The sequence below is a fragment of the Electrona antarctica genome, assembly GCF_951216825.1.
Source record: "Electrona antarctica genome assembly, chromosome: 20".
Lineage (NCBI taxonomy): Eukaryota > Metazoa > Chordata > Actinopteri > Myctophiformes > Myctophidae > Electrona > Electrona antarctica.
The window spans coordinates 24,370,279-24,392,295 of NC_136801.1; the positions used below are offsets into that span (position 1 = coordinate 24,370,279).

Genomic DNA, 22,017 nt, shown 5'->3' on the forward strand with positions numbered 1-22,017 from the left:
CTGCCGCGGTGTTTTCGTTTTCCGTCTATGCACGTTTTCGTCTATTTTACAATGTTTATTTTAATCTCTTCCGTAATCCTCGCATCTACATCCATTCTTTCGTCGGTAAGGACAGAGAGAAATGACTTGCCGATAGTTGGTAAGGAAGGACTGGTAAAGTAACTAATAGCATTAATTGTTGAGCCGGTTGCAATACTAACTTTGTCTTTTTTTAGATTTGAATTAATAATTCATTATTAAGAGGAAATGTCTCCAGGCAAAAAACAAGGAAGTGACAAGATTTGGCACACCTGATTTCATGGTGATTTTAATTAATTAGATTTACATAAAATGTCATATTCTATATTTTAAGTGTTTTTAGGTTTTTAGGTTTTATTTATTCGCACACAAAAAAAAGGTTAAAAACAGGAAAAATAAATTCATACATAGGCCTATTAATATTGTGCAGGAGAAGTTAAAAGACAAAAGGCTTATCGAGAACTTCCCCTAATTTGAAGAATCAGACATTAAATATAAACAAAACAATGCAGTAATACATTCAAATATATATGCTTAAATACAACTGTGAATTAAACTACTATGTTTTGGATAAGAGTGTTTGTAGTTTGCTTTAAAGATTAGCAGAGATGGAGATTTTTTCAGTCTAGAATCAACAGCATTCCTGCCAAAAGTCACGTGTTGAGGTAAAATGATGAGAATGTGTTGTCCAAAGAGTAAAGCAGTGGTGGAAAAAGTACTCAATTGTTATACTTAAGTAAAAGTACCAATACTGCAATTTAGAACTACTTCGTTACAAGTAAAAGTACAGAATGTCCCATTTCACAAATAAAAAGTGTAAAAAATCTTGAAAATAGCTATCTACAAGCTCTCAATGCGTCGCGTTGCGACGTATTGTGAGCTTGTAGATCGGCTATTTTCAAATGGTCGAAATGTATAGGGTTGAAGTGGTTAATGTATGTTTTCTAATCAAAATTAAAATCGCCAAAGTAACTAGTAACTAAAGTTTTCAATTAATTGTAGTGAAGTAAAAGTACAAATTTTGCCTCTGAGATGTAGTGGAGACTGGAGTAGAAGTAAAAGTACTGGAAATTGGAAATACTCAAGTAAAGTACAAATACCTCAAAATTGTACTTAAGTAAAAGTACGTTGCACACACACACCAACAGGAGCATGAAAGAGGGGGGAACGGAGTGGTGGCCAGTGTTGTTTTTGGCAGCAAATTTCGATTTTAGTTTTTATTGTAGTCTCTTCATTAGTTTTAATTTTAGTCTTGGTCACATTTTAGTCACCCGGAATGTTTTAGTGTTAGTCTAGTTTTAGTCGACTAAATGTCATGAGATTTTAGTCGACTTAAATCTACAGTTGATTTAGTCGACTAAAATGTGTTTTGGCGGGCCTTGATGCCGTTGTAATGACTGATTTTACACTTGCAACCAAAGTGTAAAATGACTTATGCTGGATCTCTTGTCCACTAGTCCCTTCCTAACATTTTAGTCTAGTTTTTATCTGTTGACGAAATTGTCATTACATTTAGTCTTAGTTTTAGTCACAATAGCTTAGTTTCCATTTAGTTTTCATCAGTGGAAAAAGGTAGTCGACAAACATTTTTCGTCTTGGTTTTAGTCGACGAAAACAACACTGGTGGTGGTTTATTTTTGCGCATATTCATACCTCGGTAACGATATATAAACAGCTTTACTCTGAAGCCATGGCCCATGCTATCATTGCTACCGGTAGGCTATATGAGTTTGAAATTATAATGCATGGTAGTTAAAGTGATCAAACTGCACGTTAATTTAGAATTAGCCATGGCCATGATGCTTGTATGACAGTCATGTTTCAGGGAAAGTTTCATGTTTATTTAGAATAAGCAGAATAACTGACCCATATAGATGACAAAACTCATGTTTGAAATGAAACTGACAAACTGTGGCTTTTGAAATTTAATCAAATAAACACCACCAATAGTTGACAGACCAAGTTATTACATTTTTGTCACAATTAAGCATGTACGTGTTTAGTAATGGAGTAAAATATAAAACAAAAATGGTCACAGCCTACTCTCCCCTACAATCAATCTGCCAACTATATGCATGTTAAACAGGTATATTTTGTGTTGTTTCTGTAGGCATACTGGCTCAGGAGCTCCGTCGCCCACCGCCCCACAAGACATCATATATAGCTGCCTCCTATGTCAAGTTCTTGGAATCAGCCGGAGCAAGAGTTGTCCCCATAACGTAAGCATTTATATCGACTCTTTGTGTTTCGGTTGGAATTTGGTTCATGTTAGTCAGACATGGAAAAACAATTGGATGAGTTTAGGCCTAAATATCCCCATGCAGTGGGCGTATGGGGGTCATCCCTATGTTCCCCAGGTTCTATGTTCCCCAGGTTCTATGTTCCCCACTTACCTTACCTTACCTTAGGGTTAGGTTTCTGGTTTAAGGACTTCAGTGTTTTGTACTATACAATTGTATGTATAATTACAGAACAAAGAATGTTTGTTTTTGCCATCTTTGTTGAATTGAGCAATTATATTTTATTTTATGCCAGTGTTAATTTTTAGTTGGCTAAGACTAGATAGTTTAAGACTTTAAGTAGCCTAGGTAGGCCTAAAGTTCAATGGATTGTTCAAAGACTGAGCTTAAATCAGAATTTGCTACTAAAAGTAACACTAAGACTAAGTTGCTAAAATACTTTTAGTCTTACTAGAATTACTAAAATTACTAGGCTAGGTTTCTGGTTTAGGTTTATTCTAAGTGGGGAACAAAGAACCTTTTTAGCATGGCGGGGAACATAGAACCTGGGGAACATAGGTACGCTCCCGGTGTATGATTGATTGGATACCGGAGAACTCGCCAGTTTACCAACGCGCCGCAGCGAAAATTCTTCATCCATGTCTTCATCGTTATGCTAAGATGCTGTCTTCATCAGTGAAGTAGGTCAACCCCATTACCCCACAGATGTTATAGTTCATTTACAAAGTGATCAAATTATTTTGTGCAATTAAATGGTCAGCTAGATGATGATACAAAGTTGAGTATGTGAATACCAATGATATGGATATTAATTAATTACATTATTTCGGTACTTTGGCGTTTAAACTTTAGCATTCCTACTTCATATAGTGTAAACTCTAAACAACTATCCTCTCTATCTCTCAATTTAAATGAAGGTGAAGTAAAACTAAAATGCACTACGATACCGTATGATTTTGGTTGGCGCAATCTATGTATGTGTGTGTTGACACACACACACACACACACACACACACACACACACACACACACACACACACACACACACACACACACACACACACACACACACACACACACACACACACACACACACACACACACACACACACACACACACACACACACACACACACACACACACACACACGTCTAGAGGCAAGATAGGGGCAAGGGAGCAGGCTGTTCAGTTGTAGATAATGCTCTCCTCCCTCTATTCACTTAACACGTTGTATAACTACTTCGATACTAATGAACGTGAAGAATAGACATGCCACGATTGTGACAGGACTGTTTGTTAAAGGCATTTGACATAAATATCTAATAGGACTGGTTGACTGGACACGACTCACTAATTCTCGTACCAGTTGCCGTGCGCGCCCACCCTCCTCCCCGTTCTCGACCCAGGAATCATCCCAGCTCCTAATCCAGACAACAGTCCTGTCAAAACTTGACTATTGTAACTCTCTCCTTACTGGCCTACCGGCATGTGCACTGAAGCCTCTCCAACTGATCCAAAATGCCGCAGCTCGCTTGGTCTTCAACCAGCCAAAATTCTCACATGTCTCCCCCCTGCTCCGCTCCCTGCACTGGCTCCCGGTCGCTGCCCGCACAGAATACAAAACTCTGATGTTGGCATTTAAAGCAACCAAAGGTATGGCTCCCCCATATCTTGCCAGCATGATTGAACCCTACAAACCCTCCCGCGCACTCAGATCAGCCAACGCAGGGAAGCTGGAAGTACCCTCACTAAAAACGCCGGGACAACGCTCCACACGTCCCAAACTCTTCTCCCTTCTGGCCCCAAAACTGTGGAATGCACTTCCCGTTGCAATCAGAACTGCAGCATCACTCCCGATCTTCCGCCGTAGTCTGAAAACCCACCTTTTCAGACTCCATCATGGCCCATAGCACTTACCCTACCCCCCTTAGACAGCACTTCTTAGACTTATATAGCATTTGAAACAGACTTATAGCATGTCATGTAGACAGCACAATAAGTGCATTGTATGTAGTCATAGCACTTCATAGTATATAGTGTATAGTAGTCATAGCACTTCATAGTATACATGTGTAGTTTATATGTATAGTGTCATTATATAGATATGTTCTAGTTATAGTTTATATGTATAGTGTCATTATATAGATATGTTCTAGTCACGTTCTTAGCTTACGCATGTTTCGCGATAAATGCTTTTTTACATATGTGATGTATTCCCATGCTTTTTGTTCTTGCTTATTGTAAATCGCTCTGGATTAAGAGCGTCTGCTAAATGCCTAAATTGTAAATTGTAAATTGTCGACAGGATGACAGCGCAAGCTGCGAGCGGAGAGAGACGAAAATGAATCCGCAGCATGACAGGCAACGCTGAAGCGGCACAACAAGCGCTAAATAATATAGATAATAATAATAATATAATTTAGATATAGATCCAGTGCTGGTTGATGTGTTTGTAAAGCGTTATACTATTAGTATTTATTATAGAGCGCCGAAGTCCTGACGCAATCACTCGTCCCCTGGTTCACAGAAGTTTTTCTCTATGGAGGATAACATGGGGTCAACTGTCTCTGCGATATTGTTGGGGAGGGGTGTCTGTATCGTTTACGATAGTCAGTCATTCATATTTGATACAGTCTGTCGCATGGTCGCGGCCAGAGGAGGAGAATTAGTGGACTGGACACCTTCACTGTCCTATGGCAAAATGTTACACAACCACTGTTATCTTCCTTAACCTTTGATAAGACTCCTCTTTCATTAACAGGGTGAACCAGACACTGGAGCAGTACACGACTCTCTTCAACTCCCTCAATGGGTAAACACACACACACACACACACACACACACACACACACACACACACACACACACACACACACACACACACACACACACACACACACACACACACACACACACACACACACACACACACACACACACACACACACACACACACAAAACTTGTGAGGACATCGACATTTTAGGATAGTTATATGAACGACATTGTTATACATTGTTACATTAAATATTTCACAGACTTTCCTACTAGGCTGAGGAATATATCCCACCTCAAATCCTTTGAGGTGGGCATAAACGGTTGGCATAAACGCCTGAATCGCAAAGCACAGCGTGCAAACCTTCCAAGTGATATACTCATGTCTTTGTTGCACAAGGAAGCTCTCTTGATCGACTATCAACTGCATATGGTCTCAGAGAACTAGTTACGCCGTTACCAGCGAAAGAAGACTAGACAGAGTCCAACCTTGCCCAGTTATGGAAGGACTTTGAAAGGTTACCTTCCTCAACAGTTGCTGAAGAAGGCAACTAAAGTGCAAGTCCCAGTGACCCAGTGACCCAGTGACCACTACGTGACGATTTCCATTACTTTTTTGCTGGACTTTGAAATGGACAAACAAACCATGACCCTATGGGACACTGAACTTTTTTAATGTTTTGATGTTTGTTTATATTGCATTGTTTGCTCTCTTGTTTTCTTTGAACCTGTACAGCACTTTGGTTGACCTGGTCATGATAAATGTGCTATATAAATTGAGTTGAGGTTAGGATATGTGTAAGAAAGGGTTCAAAATGAACCCCATGGTGTTTTTTGCCTGTTACCTGGCAGAATCTTAAAATACATATTCAAGGTTTAAGAAAAAACACACGCGTGTGAAGTGAGGGGCGCTCTTATCATCATACATCATCTCATTCTGGCCAATCACAATTTGCGTCCTCACTTTTGTCTTAAATGTTTGTTTACACAAACACACAAAGTTGGGCGTGATAGGAGAGGCTAGCGCCCCTTAAAAAATAGGTGGCGTAAAAAAGAATCCACCCTATGCGCGTGGACCCCCGTTCCATTTAGACTACTTCTGTCATGTTATCTTGAAAACATTCGCATTTTGATGCAATTTGTTTGTCTTCCCAGAATCCTGTACCCAGGCGGAGGTGCCAATCTGACCTCTTCTGGTTATCAGAGGGCTGCAAAAGTATTTTATGATCTAGCCTTAGAGGTATGAATTCTCATCACTTTTTGTTATTTGAAAAAACCCTTGCTTTAATTAATGTCTCCATTTGATGTTGATGTGACTTGGTGTTTTCTTTTTTTATAAACTCTGCATTAAGCTGTAGCTCAGTGGTTTTCAAACGTTTTCATGTGATGGACCCCCAAATTGAGATGTATTTGGCCACAGACCCCCATCTGAAAATATGTTGTGCCCGGGACCCCAAGAACAGAATAAAAAAAATAATAATAATCAATGTTGTTTTTCCAGATATACAAGCAGTGAGCTATATTTGAATAGCCAACATAGAACATATGGATATGGTGATTAAAATAATTGTGATGATATAATTCTTTGCTGCTCCCCAAGGACCCCTGGGGGTCCCTGGAGAATCACTGCTGTGGCTAGCCTCATTCATCATGTGACAATACTAAATTACTTTCAGGCCAACTCCAAAGGCGACTACTTCCCTGTGTGGGGCACATGTCTCGGATTCGAAGAGCTGACCTACCTAACCAGTGGGAAACTACTTCTGTCACGCACCAACACAAGTGGGATAGCTTTACCACTCAATTTCACTCCAGGTAAGTAAGTAGCCTTGCCGAGCCATGAGGCCCATAGAGCTGCCTCACACTGTTTTCTGTAGCGTGAGGCAGCTTGATGTACACCCCCTGGACATGACGCTAGTATGTCGCAGGGACTTACCCCCAATCCATCCATTGATGCTGAGTGTCAAGCAGGGAGGCACTGGGTCCCATTTTTAGAGTCTTTAGTATGACCCGGCCGGGGATCGAACCCCAACCTCCCAGTCTCAGGGCGGACACTCTAATTTAACTGACCTACATAACTAGTGGGAAACTACTTCTCTCACACACACCAACACAAGTGGGGTAGCTTTACCACTCACTTTCACTCCAGGTAAGGTCTGACTAGGAGAGGCTTTATTTAGATGCTTTTGATTACATTATATATGATCCTCCATTTACTACAAAATGTATGCATTGTGAAATGGTCAACTTGTTCATTAAGCCTGCTGGGTGATATGATAACAAGACAGGTCACAATGACGTACAGTATCTATGCCTATTTGGGCAACAGTCGGACCCACACTCACAGACAGAAGAAAAAGAGATGTGATGTTGTTGTAATGATCTTATGTTGCGTGTCTATTATCTTATATTTCCAGATTCCACGCAAGGCAAGATGTTTCAAGGCTTCCCAGCAGACCTTTTGAAAGCTTTAGCTTCTGAGCCGTTAACAGAGAACTCACACAAGTGGAGCATTTCAGTGGAGGTACAACAATCACTAGTTACACTAGTTATCCATGTAGTTTGTCTCATAAATAACATTTAACCAAATTTGGGCGGGAACCCCGTTTGGTGTTTAAGCATTATGTTGTACTTTAGCTATTTTTGAAAAATTGTGAAAATGTGGTCCAAATGTTTGAATATATATTCTTTTTTTGCTTCTGGGGGGGGGGGGGTCCCTAGAACTACATATTTTGAGATTGGGGTCCGGGGCCAATTACATATAATTCTGGGGTCCTTGACATGAAATAGTTTGAGAACCACAGACATAGAAACTACGTTTTTTTTCTGAAAACTGTCATGATTTAGAAGACATTTGTAGAATCGAACTTAGGTCAAAATGGGTTAAGGAAGTTTACCTTTACCATTGTTTGAGCCACTACACTGTACCCAAGCCAAGGGGGAGAAATATAATATGCTCTAGTTGCACAGACAGTAGAGTTAAGTTCGGGAATGAATTGCGTACAGGCTACAGCTGTAATAACTGAGGTGTTGATTGATAAACAACACTTGTACTACTCATTGGTGGTCTGTTAAAAGTGGAACTATGTGACCTTTTTAATGAATAAAATGTAATTTTGTCCAATCTGTATGGTAGTGTGTTAAACAAGGGATTATTGATGCGCCTCTGTGGATAAACACCCTATATCGGGATTTATATTTCTTGAAAATGACCGCGGACCCATCAATTATCCCGCTTAGTTATTACACGGCTACTTTATTAATGAATTGACCCAAAACAAATAATAACAAAACGAGGTATTTCCTTGCTTACAGTAATGAAAGTATTCCATAAGTGTCGCGCTGGCCGCCTGCCCAGCTGCAGTACTGTCGGAAAACAAGGAAGTGAGCAGTTGATCAAATAGAAACAAATCGTCTATTTCTCGCTCCAAAAAACATTTTTGAGAGCTATGTCTAGCTGTAAATGTCATTGTGTGTGTGTTTACATGGCCGTCATGTTGGATACAGCAGTAAATCAAGCATCGTAGCAGGTGCTCTGAGGCTTTGATTAGGCAGTGGTCTGTTATAGAGCAGAGTGGTCTGTTATCAAGGGTAAAATGAGGGCAATGGGAGAAGTGTCTGTCTAGGCGAAGAAGTAAGACAGATCTTTTACACAACAATTGCATCTAAATTATTCCGTTCCAGAGCCACAACAGCAACGAAGAACTGAAGAAGTTTTACAGAATTCTGACCACGAATATGGACGGGGAACTCGAGTTTGTGTCAACAATGGAAGGTAAAAAAAGTTTGTTCTTACTTCACAATATACAGCATACAGAGAGAGACACTCACCTGGATGCATGATGTCATTGGCCTGGCTCTGTCTTGGCCTGTCATTCACCACCTAGAACAGGGGTGTCCAAAATGAAGGTCCCCAAATGATTAGCTTACTGTGCAACATTGTTTTCTCACTCAACAGCCAACAAACCAACATACAGTACAGTATAAGTGTATACAGGGGGGGGTCCCCAGTTCAAATATGATTATTCTTCCTTCTTCCCTTTCTTTGTTTTCTTTTCTAAAAATAACACGATAGAAACTATGCACAAAAACGAATTTCACCCACTTTTTTTACTTGCATAGGTCTTTTCAGATGGGCGTGTGACAGACGTTGCTGAGGGGGCGTGACAACGCAATCGTAAAAAAAAAAGATCAGGTCTAGTCACTTCTGTACAGTCACTTCTGTACAGTTTACAAAGTGCTGTACAGAAGTCAGTGGCGTATCCAGGAATTACGTTTTGGGCAGGCAAGATCATGTGTTAATTGTCGTCTCCCCGTGCACAATCGTAGCACTAAAGGTTTTCAAAGAGATATACCTGCCAGACGAGTAGGATACAAAGGCTGAAAGGCATGCATTTACATTCCAATGGGTGATTGAGGGTGACGCTCTACCGCAACGGCCAATTAGCTGTCCATTAATAGTTCTCAGGTCTTGTTTTTGTCTTCTTTTTTTCTCATTGTATGGATTTTGGCCAGGCCAGAAATGGATTTGGACAGGCGGACGCCTGCCCTCACCTTATTGTAGATACGCCTCTGACAGAAGTGCTGAAATTTTTACTATTGAGCTAATAGAGCCTCAGCCTGCCTCACTCTGGATACACTCAATTCAGGTCAATATTTGTGTTAGATCCTGTGTCTAGGTGAGACATGACCTTTGACGATCTTGATGACTCACTAGAAGAGCACAGGGAGACAAAATTGAATACATTACGTTGTATTATTATTATTACACAGCTTGGTTGACACGCGTTGTTGCACCTCAACTTTTCTGCCCTCTGCAGGCCTCATTGAAAATGAATTACTAGGCATGTTAATCGCTGCCCATCTGAATGGACTTAATGCCAATTCTGATTCCGATATCGGAAGTCAATATCGGACATCCTATAGCATCTAGAGAAATGGAAAAATGGAATTATTTGCCACTGCTAATAACCAAACTTACACACAATTCAAAAATCAAGTAAAGAGACACCTGGGAAAATATTTGTTGTAGGATGCATGTATTAGATTGTTCTTTTATTTTTTTTCCCTTTTTAACGCATTTTAATTAGTGTTCATAAAAGGATTTTGTAGCCTATATGAATTTGTAAATATCAAGTGTAATGTATATTTTTTATTTTCTTTCTTTTGTTTTTTAAATGTACGTTTTATATGTGGACCCCAGGAAGACTAGCGGTGCTTTAGGGCACAGCTAATGGGGATCCTACCAAATAAAAAGCATAAAACCATCCCTATCTGTAACCAACGACTCCCGAGACATGTCAGAGAACACTACCTGTGGATAATGGATGTTGTGCTCTGCATCTCTCTCACCTCTTGGCAGCATACGACTTCCCAATCTACGCCACCCAGTGGCACCCAGAAAAGAATGCGTTTGAATGGACACGTCCCTACATCCCGCACTCTCCGTCCGCCATCAAAACCACCTTCTACATGGCCGACTTCTTTGTCAACGAAGGTTTGAACATATAAGTCTTGTCATACAGTTGGGTGCCACCGATATTGTCCCTTATCATTTGACCCATTTAGGCCTGACCTCAAAATTTAAAAAAATCCTTCTAAATCCTCCAGTTTTCTGAAATAAATATTCTCACGATTTTTCAAAAATAGCAGACCTACAAGCTCGTAGTGCGCCACTTGGTGGCGCGCTACGAGCTTGTAGATCTGCTATTTTTCAATAGCTAAATTATAACAATGTTTAAAACACCAAAAGGGGTTCCCGCCCAAAATGGGTTAACTGTCCTTTTGCGCAGATCACGCAAACCTCAGCAAAAAGAAAAGGACAATATCGATGGCCTCCAACTGTTACGAACTGTACATACTCATGAATCAGTGAATATAAAGCTCATGTAATCGTTAGGTTCTCTAAACTTGGCATTGTTTCCTCGCTCCACAGCCCGGAAAAGTTTTCACCGTTTTGCCAGTCAGGAGGAGGAGAGGAGAGCGCTGATTTACAACTTCAACCCCGACTACAGTGGAATCGATAATTCTGCCTTTGAGCAAAAATATTACTTCTGATGAGATTTGTATCTCACTTCATTATGACTCTTTCTGATGAGACTATTTTTATATGCTGCCTTATTTTATTGCAAATGATTACACAGCGTCTTTGAACAAAGATAAAGCTATTGCGTTAAAGAGTTTAGAACAAAATGCATCTACAAATGTTTGTAGATGAAGGTCTGTCGCTCTGCAGCCATTCAAACCGGGAAAGCATCAGTGTCATTTTAGATTTTAGCTATGTGTGTGTCACGATTTAAAAAAAACCAGCAGATATAGTCATAGCACGTCACTGCACACATCGTGAACATTTGTGCAGATCTTTGAATATATATATATATTAATTGCAAACATTTTTACTCAATTTGCTTCTGTGGGTCCCTGGAACAAAATATAGTTGAAATGGGGGTGTGCGGCCAAATAAATGAAAAAGCTTTGAGCACAACATTTTCTTTTCTCCAGAAAACTTAGAAGACACTTGTAGTATCAGCCTCAGGTCCCGCACTAGCCCGTCTCCGGACCCCCCGGGTTGAGCTCCTTTGGACCCCTACCGCGTAGGGTCCGGTATCACCAAAGCAAAGCTACATGATAATTCTCAAACGCACAATGACACCATTGCGTTTGATTTTGCTGCGCTGTTCGTGTGTGATGCTGACATATTCCAAAAGAAGCATATATCTGCTATAGGAGACAACGGAGACAACCGAACCCCCTGCGAACGGCGCAGAAGCCGTTAAGTATTTTTAATCTTTGTCAGACCGTTTTGGCAGCTCTGAAATTCTCTCTTGTTGACATCCCATTGTACCGCCTCCAGCATCGGGGTTGGCTACCTGCGCCTCCCTACGCGCCTCGTAGGCGCAGCTAGCCAACCGAGATGTCAACAAGGAGGGACCGAAGAGAGAATTTCAGAGCTGCCAAAATGGTCAAGCACAGTTTAAAAATACTTAACGGCTTCTGCGCCGTTCGCGGGGGGTTCGGTTGTCTCCGTTGTCTCCTATAGCAGATATATGCTTCTTTTGGAATAGGTCAGCATCACACACGAACAGCGCAGCAAAATCAAACGCAACGGTGTCATTGTGCGTTTGAGAATTATCATGTAGCTTTGCTTTGGTGATACCGGACCCTACGCGGTAGGGGTCCAAAGGAGCTCAACCCGGGGGGTCCGGAGACGGGCTAGTCCCGCACCCACACCCTGAAATTCAGTTCAGTAAATTAATGCTGCGCTGCCCTCTACAGGTTGAAAGCTTCAACTGAGTTGCATTGCTGGCCAGCCACTCCTGATCACCAAAGCTCACCTCTTGCTGTCAGTGCTGCCTCTGAATGTTATATGCACTTTGTTTTCTCCCAGCACCACAACTACAACCAGGCTTTGCTTTCCCCTGGGGGCGTGGTTGTTATACAGTAGAATAGATGTATAAATACTCCCTGCTCTTGAATGGTTGTCTTCTTTTGTTTATCCATTCCAATGATTTTTGTAACCTCATTCTTTTTCATCCAGTGTCAATTGTCTAATGTAATCCTGGGCGCTACACACTACCTCTGCCAACCTGGGGAGAGCAACGCACTGACCTCATGCTTCCTTCTATGCATGAGGAGTCCAAGCCGCTTCTTTTCACCTGACGGGGAGTTTCCCCGGTTGGACGTATATATACGTTATGTATAGCAAAGACTGAACACCGAGATCAAATATATTCACCCTTGTATCTACATTTTATAAATAAAGTGGTCTCAATCTATCCGTGTGAGTTATCTGACTGTCTCAGCTTGAGCCAGATGTAAGGTCACCTACCATTATGTGTAAAAAAAAACATGACATTTTGCTATTCAGCATAAATCAAGGTTAAACAAAGGGAGTGACAAGGAAGAAGGCATGCTTTGTGGATGTTGTTTGGCATTACAACAGCTGTCTTAAGCCCAAAAACATTTGCACATGATTGCAGTGCCATGTTTAACCCGACAATGTGTCGTGAGCTTGTAGATTTTAGTAGATAGAGGCAGAAACGGGGCTTAAAAGTTGTAAAAGTCGTTTCGGTCTGAGCTTGCCACAATATAGAAATGTATTAATAAACATTAAACAATGGAATGTTTTGTTCAACTTGACTTTTGTGTTCCACCTAAAATTACACACAACTGCCCCCTATAACTCCCCCCCTATAATTTTAACCCATTTTGGGCGGGTGTTTAAGCATTATGTTGTACTTTAGCTATTGAAAAATAGCAGATCTACAAGCTCATAGCGCTATGAGCTTGTAGATCTGCTATTTTTGAAAAATCGTAAAAATGTGGTCCAAATGTTTGAATATATATTCTTTCTTTGCTTCTGGGGGGGGGGGGGGGGGGGTCCCTGGCCTAGAACTACATATTTTGAGATTGGGGTCCGGGGCCAATTACATATAATTCTGGGGTCCTTGACATGAAATAGTTTGAGAACCACAGACATAGAAACAAAGTTTTTTTCTGAAAACTGTCATGATTTAGAAGACATTTGTAGAATCGAACTTAGTTCAAAATGGGTTAAAAGAAAAATCATCCAGAAAAAAAGGATGATCTTGTTTTTTATTTTAATTTACCTTCATACTGCATTCTGCCATGCCTGTTGCTCTTCTATGCTTCATAACAATATCAAGAGCACAGTCCTTCATTCACTGGCAACAAAGTCCATGGTTGCCACCACTGCCATTTAAAGATCAACAGGACTGCAAACGGGACAACCAGAAATGAATAGTCAAATGTAAGTTCCAAAATGCTTTTTTATGCACAAATAACACTCAAGAATACTGTCTTTATAATAAAATGATATTGGAGTTAACATTTACACATCAAGCTGACGAGACTGGTATCTCAATCACAATACTACTGGGAACGTAATTAATGCAGTCCAGTAAGGAACATTCAGGATGTCAAAATTACAATGTGGTGGTGGGGGGAAAAAATAGCTACTAAAGACAGTGCTGATTGAGAGGCAAATCATTCGTTTTTAACATGCACTGAAAAACATACAAATGAGCACCCAAATGAAAACAATAAATTAAATGATAAATGCAACCTCCCAAGACTTTGTACTGTACTTGGTACTGACTTTTATGTAAAGAGTGCAAAGTAAACAACATCCCCCCCCCCTCCCCCCAGAGCCTAATTATACAACCGCGATGCTCTTCGAAAACAGCTCATTTCCGGCGAGTGGCACAGTCATACACTTAAGTATAAATTAGATTGTATATACAAAATATATTTATATATTATTATTATATATAAATGCAATGTATAACGTATAGCAGTATGTCTGGGGTTATGTAACACTGGATTGCTAGTGGCTTATCTTCTTGCACCTCCCCGTCGAGTACTGCACAGAATGTTATGACGCATGGATTTACAACATAAAAAAAACAGCAGGTTCCTGTAGTGTGTGAATATAAATTACCTTTACCTACTTACCATTCATGAGTAGCTTATTATAGACAATGATGCATGCATACTGTACAGTTTGGCATGATGGTCCATTATTATGTCATCGGGTAGAACAGCAGCACGCGCTGGAGTTGAAGGTCCTACACCATGAATTAAAACTTTTCCCATTGTTGGTGTTTTTGGGGCTCCTCTATTCTCCATATGCAGACTGCGGCCATCTTACCATATAAGTTAATGGCAAGGTGCTACCTAGGTGCAACTTCCAATGGCAGCCCATTCATCCAAACAGAAAAGTCCTATCTGATTGTATTAAACGACGTAAAACTCACCAACATTGCAGCTGTACGGAAAGCTTGAATTATTATCTTTCTATGCTCAAAGTGTTTGTTTCATAAAAATCCACTGTATACATGTTATGAGCTATTTTGTGTCCTTGCAGGTGATTTTTCTAAGTGCTGGAGTTTGGAAGTGCTCGTTAGATATCACTCAACTGCTCTGTGTCCCACCTGTTTTGAATTAGCACATAATGCAAGAGGCAGCAGGACATTGCTTTACTGAAAACGAGTGCTTCCAAACACTGATGGAAACATGGCCGCGGTCTGCAAATGGTCTGTCTTCTATCCCCACAAATACCCAATTTTGAACAATCAGGCTCTCTCATCATATAGGCCTATGGGTTTTTATGGAAATTGGTCTCAGAACAGGCCAACTGATTTGGTGGTACCAGTGATGTCATTATGTATCGCCTTGGTATACTTGGTATAATCCCTCTCCCTCTGGCCTCTTCAGTCCTAAATTAGCATTTCCTCTTTGTTGCTCACGGGACGCGGTAATATCATATAGATATGGACTGAAATAAAAGTATAACCAAAAAGTATTGGTGGCAACACCAGCCAGGCAGCCACATCAGGACAATGGTACTGCAGCTGAAAATGAATTGAACTGGTTATATCAGAGTGGTGATCTAGGCTCAAACCATTAGAAATACATTTGAGAGACAAACAATATGAATATTAAATACAGTTTTAAAATGCATGGTGTAGTTCCTTTGAGGGGGCAGACCGTCGAAGGGAATGGTCATTCACTCGTTTAGGACATTTTCCCAAATTCTGGCTCTAGAAGTTAAAACCTTGGGCTCCATCTTGCGCCAACCTTATCCCTTATCCCTAAACTTATTTTGCCATTTTTTACTATTTTGAAAATCATTTGAAAATAGTTCAACTTGCCGATCTACATCTACACGTTGTGGGCTTTTAGATCAGCTATTTGAACTACTTTAAAAGGTTTTTTAAAATAGTAAAAAATGGCAAATAAATGTAGGGATAAATGGTAAATGGTAAATGGTGCATTTATATAGTGCCTTTATCCAAGGCGCTTGACATAGATTGTGCATTACATTCACCCATTCATACACACATTCATACACCGATTGCAGCGGAAGCCATGCAAGGTACCAACCAGCACATCGGGAGCAATTTGGGGTTCAGTGTCTTGCCCAAGGACACTTCGACATGTAGACAGGAGGAGCCAGGATTCGAACCGCCGACCCATGGATCATTGGACGACCTGCTCTACCTCTTGAGCCACAGTCGGGGTGATAAGGGTTAAGGGGTGGCGCAAGATATAGCCCATAGTGTGTTAACTGGTTTCATCATCAGACAGACATGTATTACACACACAGGGAGCTCTCAAAGCTAGGACATCTCGCTCCCAATTTAAAGTAAGGCACAGTGACAAAAACAAGTTGATAACTTCCTTTTCTTGAAACGGAAGGGTTATAATAAAACTGAAGCAGAAATGACCCGGTCAAGAGTCTCAGAAAGAGAGTGGAGAACAGTAAAAACAACCAACCTGTGACATCTTTTCTCTCTCTCTCTCCGTCATCTGATTTTGAATTGAATACTGTACATAGTTGAGGCTACAAGATGATCCATACATCCATAATAACCCAAGTGAACCTTTTCATGTGCTATTTTACATACCGTAAGAACAATAGACACAAGCACGGTCCGACAGGTAGAGTTTGTCGCGACTTTAAAAAGAGCAACATTTCCTTGTCCCCTCCCAAACTGTGTTGTGCATAGTCAGACACAACACAGTCAGGTTTGTGCTATTAAAGTTGTTCATCTCCTTGTGGACCAAAAGACTCCCCGCGTCTCTCTTTTTCTTTCTCCCAGTGGCTGTGTGGAGCTTTGTCCGCTTTGTTCAAACGATCATCGACCGCCCCCCTCCCCCCAGTGCATTCTAAAAACAAAACCAACGCACACGTGGGTGGGATCATCACTGCTCCCCCACCTGCCTCTCCTGGCGGCCGCGCATCGCTGTGGCGTGACCCGAGAGCAGGAGAGAGTAAGAAAGGAGAAGAGAGACAAATCCAAGAAGGAATGCGGGAGTGAATCCAGTGTCTGCTTGGAAGGCAGTCTCAGGTTCAGCATGCTTACATGGGGGACACACAAAGGGGAGTCCAGATCAAAGGGAAGCGTAGGATGGGGGGAGGGGGGGGGGGGCAGGGACAGGTTGTGCTTGGACACAAAGGGAGGTACAGGGATTTTGGGGGGGCTGAAGGGTCACCGGGCCGGAGGCGGAACCGGAGGCGAAGCTAGCCCTCGTCCTCGTTATCGTCCACTTCCGGTATCTCCTCGAAGACCTTGTCTGGTAGCCTGAAGCACTCCTCGAAGAAGTTGACCAGCGACTGGCTGAGGTGCTGTCGCGTGACCTCGCTGTGGATGAAGTGACCTTCGTCCGGGTAGATCTGAGAGACACACACGGTGAGGGCAGGAGTGCATTTCTAATGCATGTGTAGTACCGGAGGTTTCGTGTAAAACACTACACTTTATATAATGTATGTGGGTGGCTGTGTTTTTCGCAGTTAAAATTGCTTCTGTGTACAAACGTGTGTGATTATCAGTCCATAATAAAGAATAGAATCGATTATCTATTGTGTAAATGCATGCCACAGAAAAGGGTTTAATAATCACATTATGTGGAATGAAGGCATTATTTTAAGATAATTTTTTTTGCGGCTTACGCCTTTTATTGTTTTTTTTGAAGGGACAGACAGTAGGCTGACAGGAAACGGGAGAGAGATGGGGGAAGACATGCAGTAAAGGCCGTGTCGGGCTCGGGAGTCGAACCCGCGGCACACTGCGACTGGATTACCAGTCGGGTGCCCAGACGGTTACGCCACCGCCTGGGCGGAATGAAGGCATTATTAATCCAGTAATTCTTCCGACTAACAATGGAATCCCAATAGGATGGCAGTGTTCGAAAAAACTTTGAAGAACAACTAAATTAATGTTAAAAACAGGGTATCTGCGTGGCGTGGGCAAAACCACTTACCTGTAAAGTGTAGTTCGCCTTGACACTGATAAGCTGAGATATGAATTTAGCTGTATGCTGGAAATGGACCTTTTCTGTGGAAACATGTTCAAAACACGTCACACAGACACACACTGAGATACTGCAGGAGGTTTTGTAGAGAAATAAGGTGTGATGTGCGTCATTGTGCAAAATACAAATGCCTTACCATCGGCCGTTGGATGAATAATGAGAAACTTCTTGTCCATGAACTGTGGCGCTCTGTGTGCTAAATTTGCCATCTGGAGAGTAATTACAACAGAACATCTGATCAGCCGAGTTTGGTTCTACTTGACCCTCCACTGGAATTTCAAACGATAGTGTCAGTTCAGTCTTCACTGAATTTCCGATTGGAGTCAGAAACACAACGCACACACATTGGAGTCACAGACAACAGAAACACAACGCACACACAGTGGAGTCACAGACAACAGAAACACAACGCACACACAGTGGAGTCACAGACAACAGAAACACAACGCACACACAGTGGAGTCACAGACAACAGAAACACAACACACACACAGTGACGGATTGGAGTCACAGACAACAGAAACAACGCACACACAGTGACGGTTGAAATAATCAATGCGCACCGTGTATGCCCTCGTGTCAGGTTTAGGGAGTCCAAGATATCTCTCAGAAAAGGCAGAAGCTGGAAGGAAATCAAAACGTATACATTGACTGTGGATATTCTAACATTAATGGCATTATTTACCAGTCAAACTGTTATTTTGCCCTTTCCAGATACAGTATACTGCGATAGCTCACTGTCTCACTCAAACAGCATTCACATGGGAACCTCGGGTCGGATTTAATTGGCAAGCATGTAGAAAAGCAGTATGCCGAGAGCCACCGGTACCATTTTCATGATCAAATCTTAGATATTATTTTCTGTAGAAGCAATTTTCACGTGCAATTCCAAAGCCCAGTGTTATCACAGCACATCTGTCACCTCCTCTGGCAAAGAAGAGAGGGTCAACACAAACATCATGCTGTGACTCCCTTCATTTACACTCCCACATATGAGTGTATATACTGTGTGTGTGTGTGTGTGTGTGTGTGTGTGTGTGTGTGTGTGTGTGTGTGTGTGTGTGTGTGTGTGTGTGTGTGTGTGTGTGTGTGTGTGTGTGTGTGTGGAACGAGAGTTATACACCTGTACTGACTGTGCCCTCACGCATCAAACTTGTCCCTGTTAAGAGCCCTGTTTGGTAGGGGAATATGGACAAACATGAAGTCCATATTCTCTTACCCGTACCTTAGCCAATCTAATCCAAAGAACTGTTTTGATGTCTAGAATGTGTTCCAAGATGCCACGCACGCACGCACGCACACGCGTGCACACTACTTGATATTCAACGTGTACAGCATGTACAACTCTTACCATATAATTGGAAGTCTGTAATGGGCGAGAGGACGGCTCCACATTTCACTGGAGATTCCTCGGCAGTAAGCAGCAGGCTCGTCACATAACCCCCGTACACCTGAGACACACAACGTGACAGGCTTGTGACAGGCTTATCTTCATATTCAAACTTTATGTTCTTTCTGTAAATTAACACCCTACTTGGTCACACTACACTGACTACAGCGCCACAAAGGCAGCGAAAGTAGCAGTTTTGCCATTTTTTCAATTTGAATCCTGACAAGTAACAGTTTTGAGGTTTCCGTCCGACAGAGACGACATCCTTCACAGACCTGAAACACAACATGACAGCATGCCTCTGGGAACAGGAATTTCTGTCCTAAATGACAGCGAACATTTTGAAAAGACTAATCTAATCTAAAGTGAGTGCTCTTAAGAAAGTAAAATCTGTGTGGAGTTTGCATGTTCTCTCCCCGTGTCCCCTAGGGTAGGTACCCTCACAACAACAAAAAAGAACATGCAGTAATCCTGGTTTCTAAACTGCCTCCCCCTGGCCAGCCGGGGTGCCTGGTGGAGGGAAAGGAACTAGTTGGAATAATGTGTTCTAGTTGGGAAACTCCCGCCTGTCAGGTGAAAATAAGTGGCCTGCTCACTCCTCATGCATGGAAGAAAGCATGAGGTCAGTCCGTTGCTCTCCCCAGGTTGGCCCCTGGAGTGTAGCGCCCAGGATTACACTAGACATTTGACACTGGGTGAAAAAAAGCTTACCTAATTCAACGTCAGATTTGCAAATATACAGTACAGTGTTGGGGCTTTCTTCAGTGTTGCTCTTACCTTTCCAAAAACACCAATTCTGGTTTTGTCAATGTAGGGTTCTTTTGAGATAATACTGGAAAGAAAATCAAATTAAAGAGGTTAGAGTCAGCGACAACGTTGCGATTTCTGTGTACATACTGTACCTTGACACAGTTAATTTATCATGAAATATCTGATGTAACTCTCTATTTTTTATTCTTTTTGGCTTTCGCCTTTATTTTTTATGGAGGGACAGACAGTAGGCTGACAGGAAATGGGGAGAGAGATGGGGGGAAGACATGCAGTACTCTCTATTGTGTTAAAACCTGGCGTGGAGGTCAGAATAAAGAAAAATTAGAGTGAATTACATATTTTCTCAGTCAAAAGCTGGGGGTCAATTAAAAGCCGGCCTCTAATAATGACCAAATGAATGTGTATTTCTGCTCTAAGCCAACTGTAGCTTGTAGTAATGCATAAGTGCCACAAGGGGGCAGTGGCTATATGTGTTTAAGCATTATACCCATGTGGGACATGGGTCATTTTCCACAGTATAGTTATAATGGGCTGATAGAAGTAAGTACAGTTGCATGCAGGTTAGCTGCATGAAACAGCTTAGCTGCATTGCTGCTTTCCGCTCCGCTGATGTAAAATCAATCAATAAAATATGTATATATAGGTTTATTGTATTTTGGTTGGGGGGGGTGTTGATCGGTGCCTCCACTCCATTACGCAGCTATGTGTGTCTCTATACGTGTCCCTGTGTTTGTCCGTCCGAGCACGGAAAGCTGCAACGCGGTAACTCTGTCATTTTCTCGACTGTTTCGGAGGCGTGAAGGCTCGCCGGGAACTGGGCCGGCCCCCTGGGTGCATTCCTGAGGGTCTGGATGTTCCATAGTTGCACCGCTCAGTTCACACAGGTGTGATTTTTCTTTTAAATATCTGTGCGTGTGCGTACCTGAGAGCCTCCAGCTGGTCCCTCTCCTCAAACAGGCCCAGCCTCCTCTGGATGTGGTGCAGCAGGTTGGTGCCCTTGAAGCCGCTGCCGCGCCCGTCGAAACGCACCGCCACGGCCCCGAAGCTGCTCACCAGCACCGACGTCCAGTCCAGGCGGAAGCGCTCCGACACCATCTGACCACCGGGGGCGCCATCGCTACACCAGACACACACACGGACCACATACAACAGTGATTCTAAAACCTTTTTTTATCGGCTTGCAGGGCTGATCAACGATCAGCCTTTATTATAGTCTAGTCAGGTGATCTAGTAGCCATGTAGTGGCGAGACTTTCATGATTGGCTGGCCTCTAAGCCCCACGGCCAATGGGACACTAAGCCCCACGGACAATGGGACACTAAGCACCACGGACAATGGGACACTAAGCACCACGGACAATGGGACACTAAGCACCACGGCCAATGGGACACTAAGCCCCATGGACAATGGGACACTAAGCCCCACGGACAATGGGACACTAAGCACCATGGACAATGGGACACTAAGCCCCACGGACAATGGGACACTAAGCCCCACGGACAATGGGACACTAAGCACCATGGACAATGGGACACTAAGCCCCACGGACAATGGGACACTAAGCACCATGGACAATGGGACACTAAGCCCCATGGACAATGGGACACTAAGCCCCACGGACAATGGGACACTAAGCACCACGGACAATGGGACACTAAGCACCACGGCCAATGGGACACTAAGCCCCATGGCCAATGGGACACTAAGCCCCACGGCCAATGGGACACTAAGCCCCATGGACAATGGGACACTAAGCCCCAAGGCCAATGGGACATAAGCCCCATGGACAATGGGACACTAAGCCCCATGGACAATGGGACACTAAGCCCCACGGCCAATGGGACACTAAGCCCCACGGCCAATGGGACACTAAGCCCCATGGACAATGGGACACTAAGCCCCAAGGACAATGGGACACTAAGCCCCATGGACAATGGGACACTAAGCCCCACGGCCAATGGGACACTAAGCCCCATGGACAATGGGA

At 42.5% G+C, this 22,017-nt stretch overlaps 2 protein-coding genes across 4 annotated transcripts in view; one reads left to right on the plus strand and one right to left on the minus strand.

The window, feature by feature from the left end:
* ggh (gamma-glutamyl hydrolase (conjugase, folylpolygammaglutamyl hydrolase)) lies at nt 1-12,357 on the plus strand. 3 transcript variants are annotated; one of them, XM_079490119.1, is made up of 9 exons: nt 1-139; nt 2,129-2,237; nt 5,021-5,071; nt 6,188-6,272; nt 6,709-6,847; nt 7,450-7,556; nt 8,717-8,807; nt 10,395-10,529; nt 12,308-12,357. In XM_079490119.1, the coding sequence occupies exons 1-9, from the start codon at nt 28-30 to the stop codon at nt 12,310-12,312; spliced, it is 834 nt and encodes a 277-aa protein (XP_079346245.1). In that variant the 5' UTR covers nt 1-27; the 3' UTR covers nt 12,313-12,357. The 3 variants fall into 3 exon arrangements, with proteins under 3 accessions (XP_079346245.1, XP_079346243.1, XP_079346244.1); XM_079490117.1 differs by lacking the exon at nt 12,308-12,357 and adding an exon at nt 10,968-11,483; XM_079490118.1 differs by lacking the exons at nt 5,021-5,071; nt 12,308-12,357 and adding an exon at nt 10,968-11,483.
* A 4,693-nt stretch (nt 12,358-17,050) lies between these two features.
* Nucleotides 17,051-22,017, minus strand: part of LOC306913452 (A-type potassium channel modulatory protein DPP6-like) — a 48,069-nt gene continuing 43,102 nt past the window's right edge. Inside the window, exons 17-23 of the mRNA XM_079490112.1 lie at nt 20,953-21,147; nt 20,037-20,091; nt 19,221-19,320; nt 18,433-18,491; nt 18,006-18,078; nt 17,819-17,892; nt 17,051-17,231 (exon numbers count right to left, since the gene is read on the minus strand). Of these exons, the coding sequence (XP_079346238.1) occupies nt 17,079-17,231; nt 17,819-17,892; nt 18,006-18,078; nt 18,433-18,491; nt 19,221-19,320; nt 20,037-20,091; nt 20,953-21,147 (709 nt within the window). The 3' untranslated portion in view covers nt 17,051-17,078. The remainder of the gene's footprint in view (nt 17,232-17,818; nt 17,893-18,005; nt 18,079-18,432; nt 18,492-19,220; nt 19,321-20,036; nt 20,092-20,952; nt 21,148-22,017) is intronic.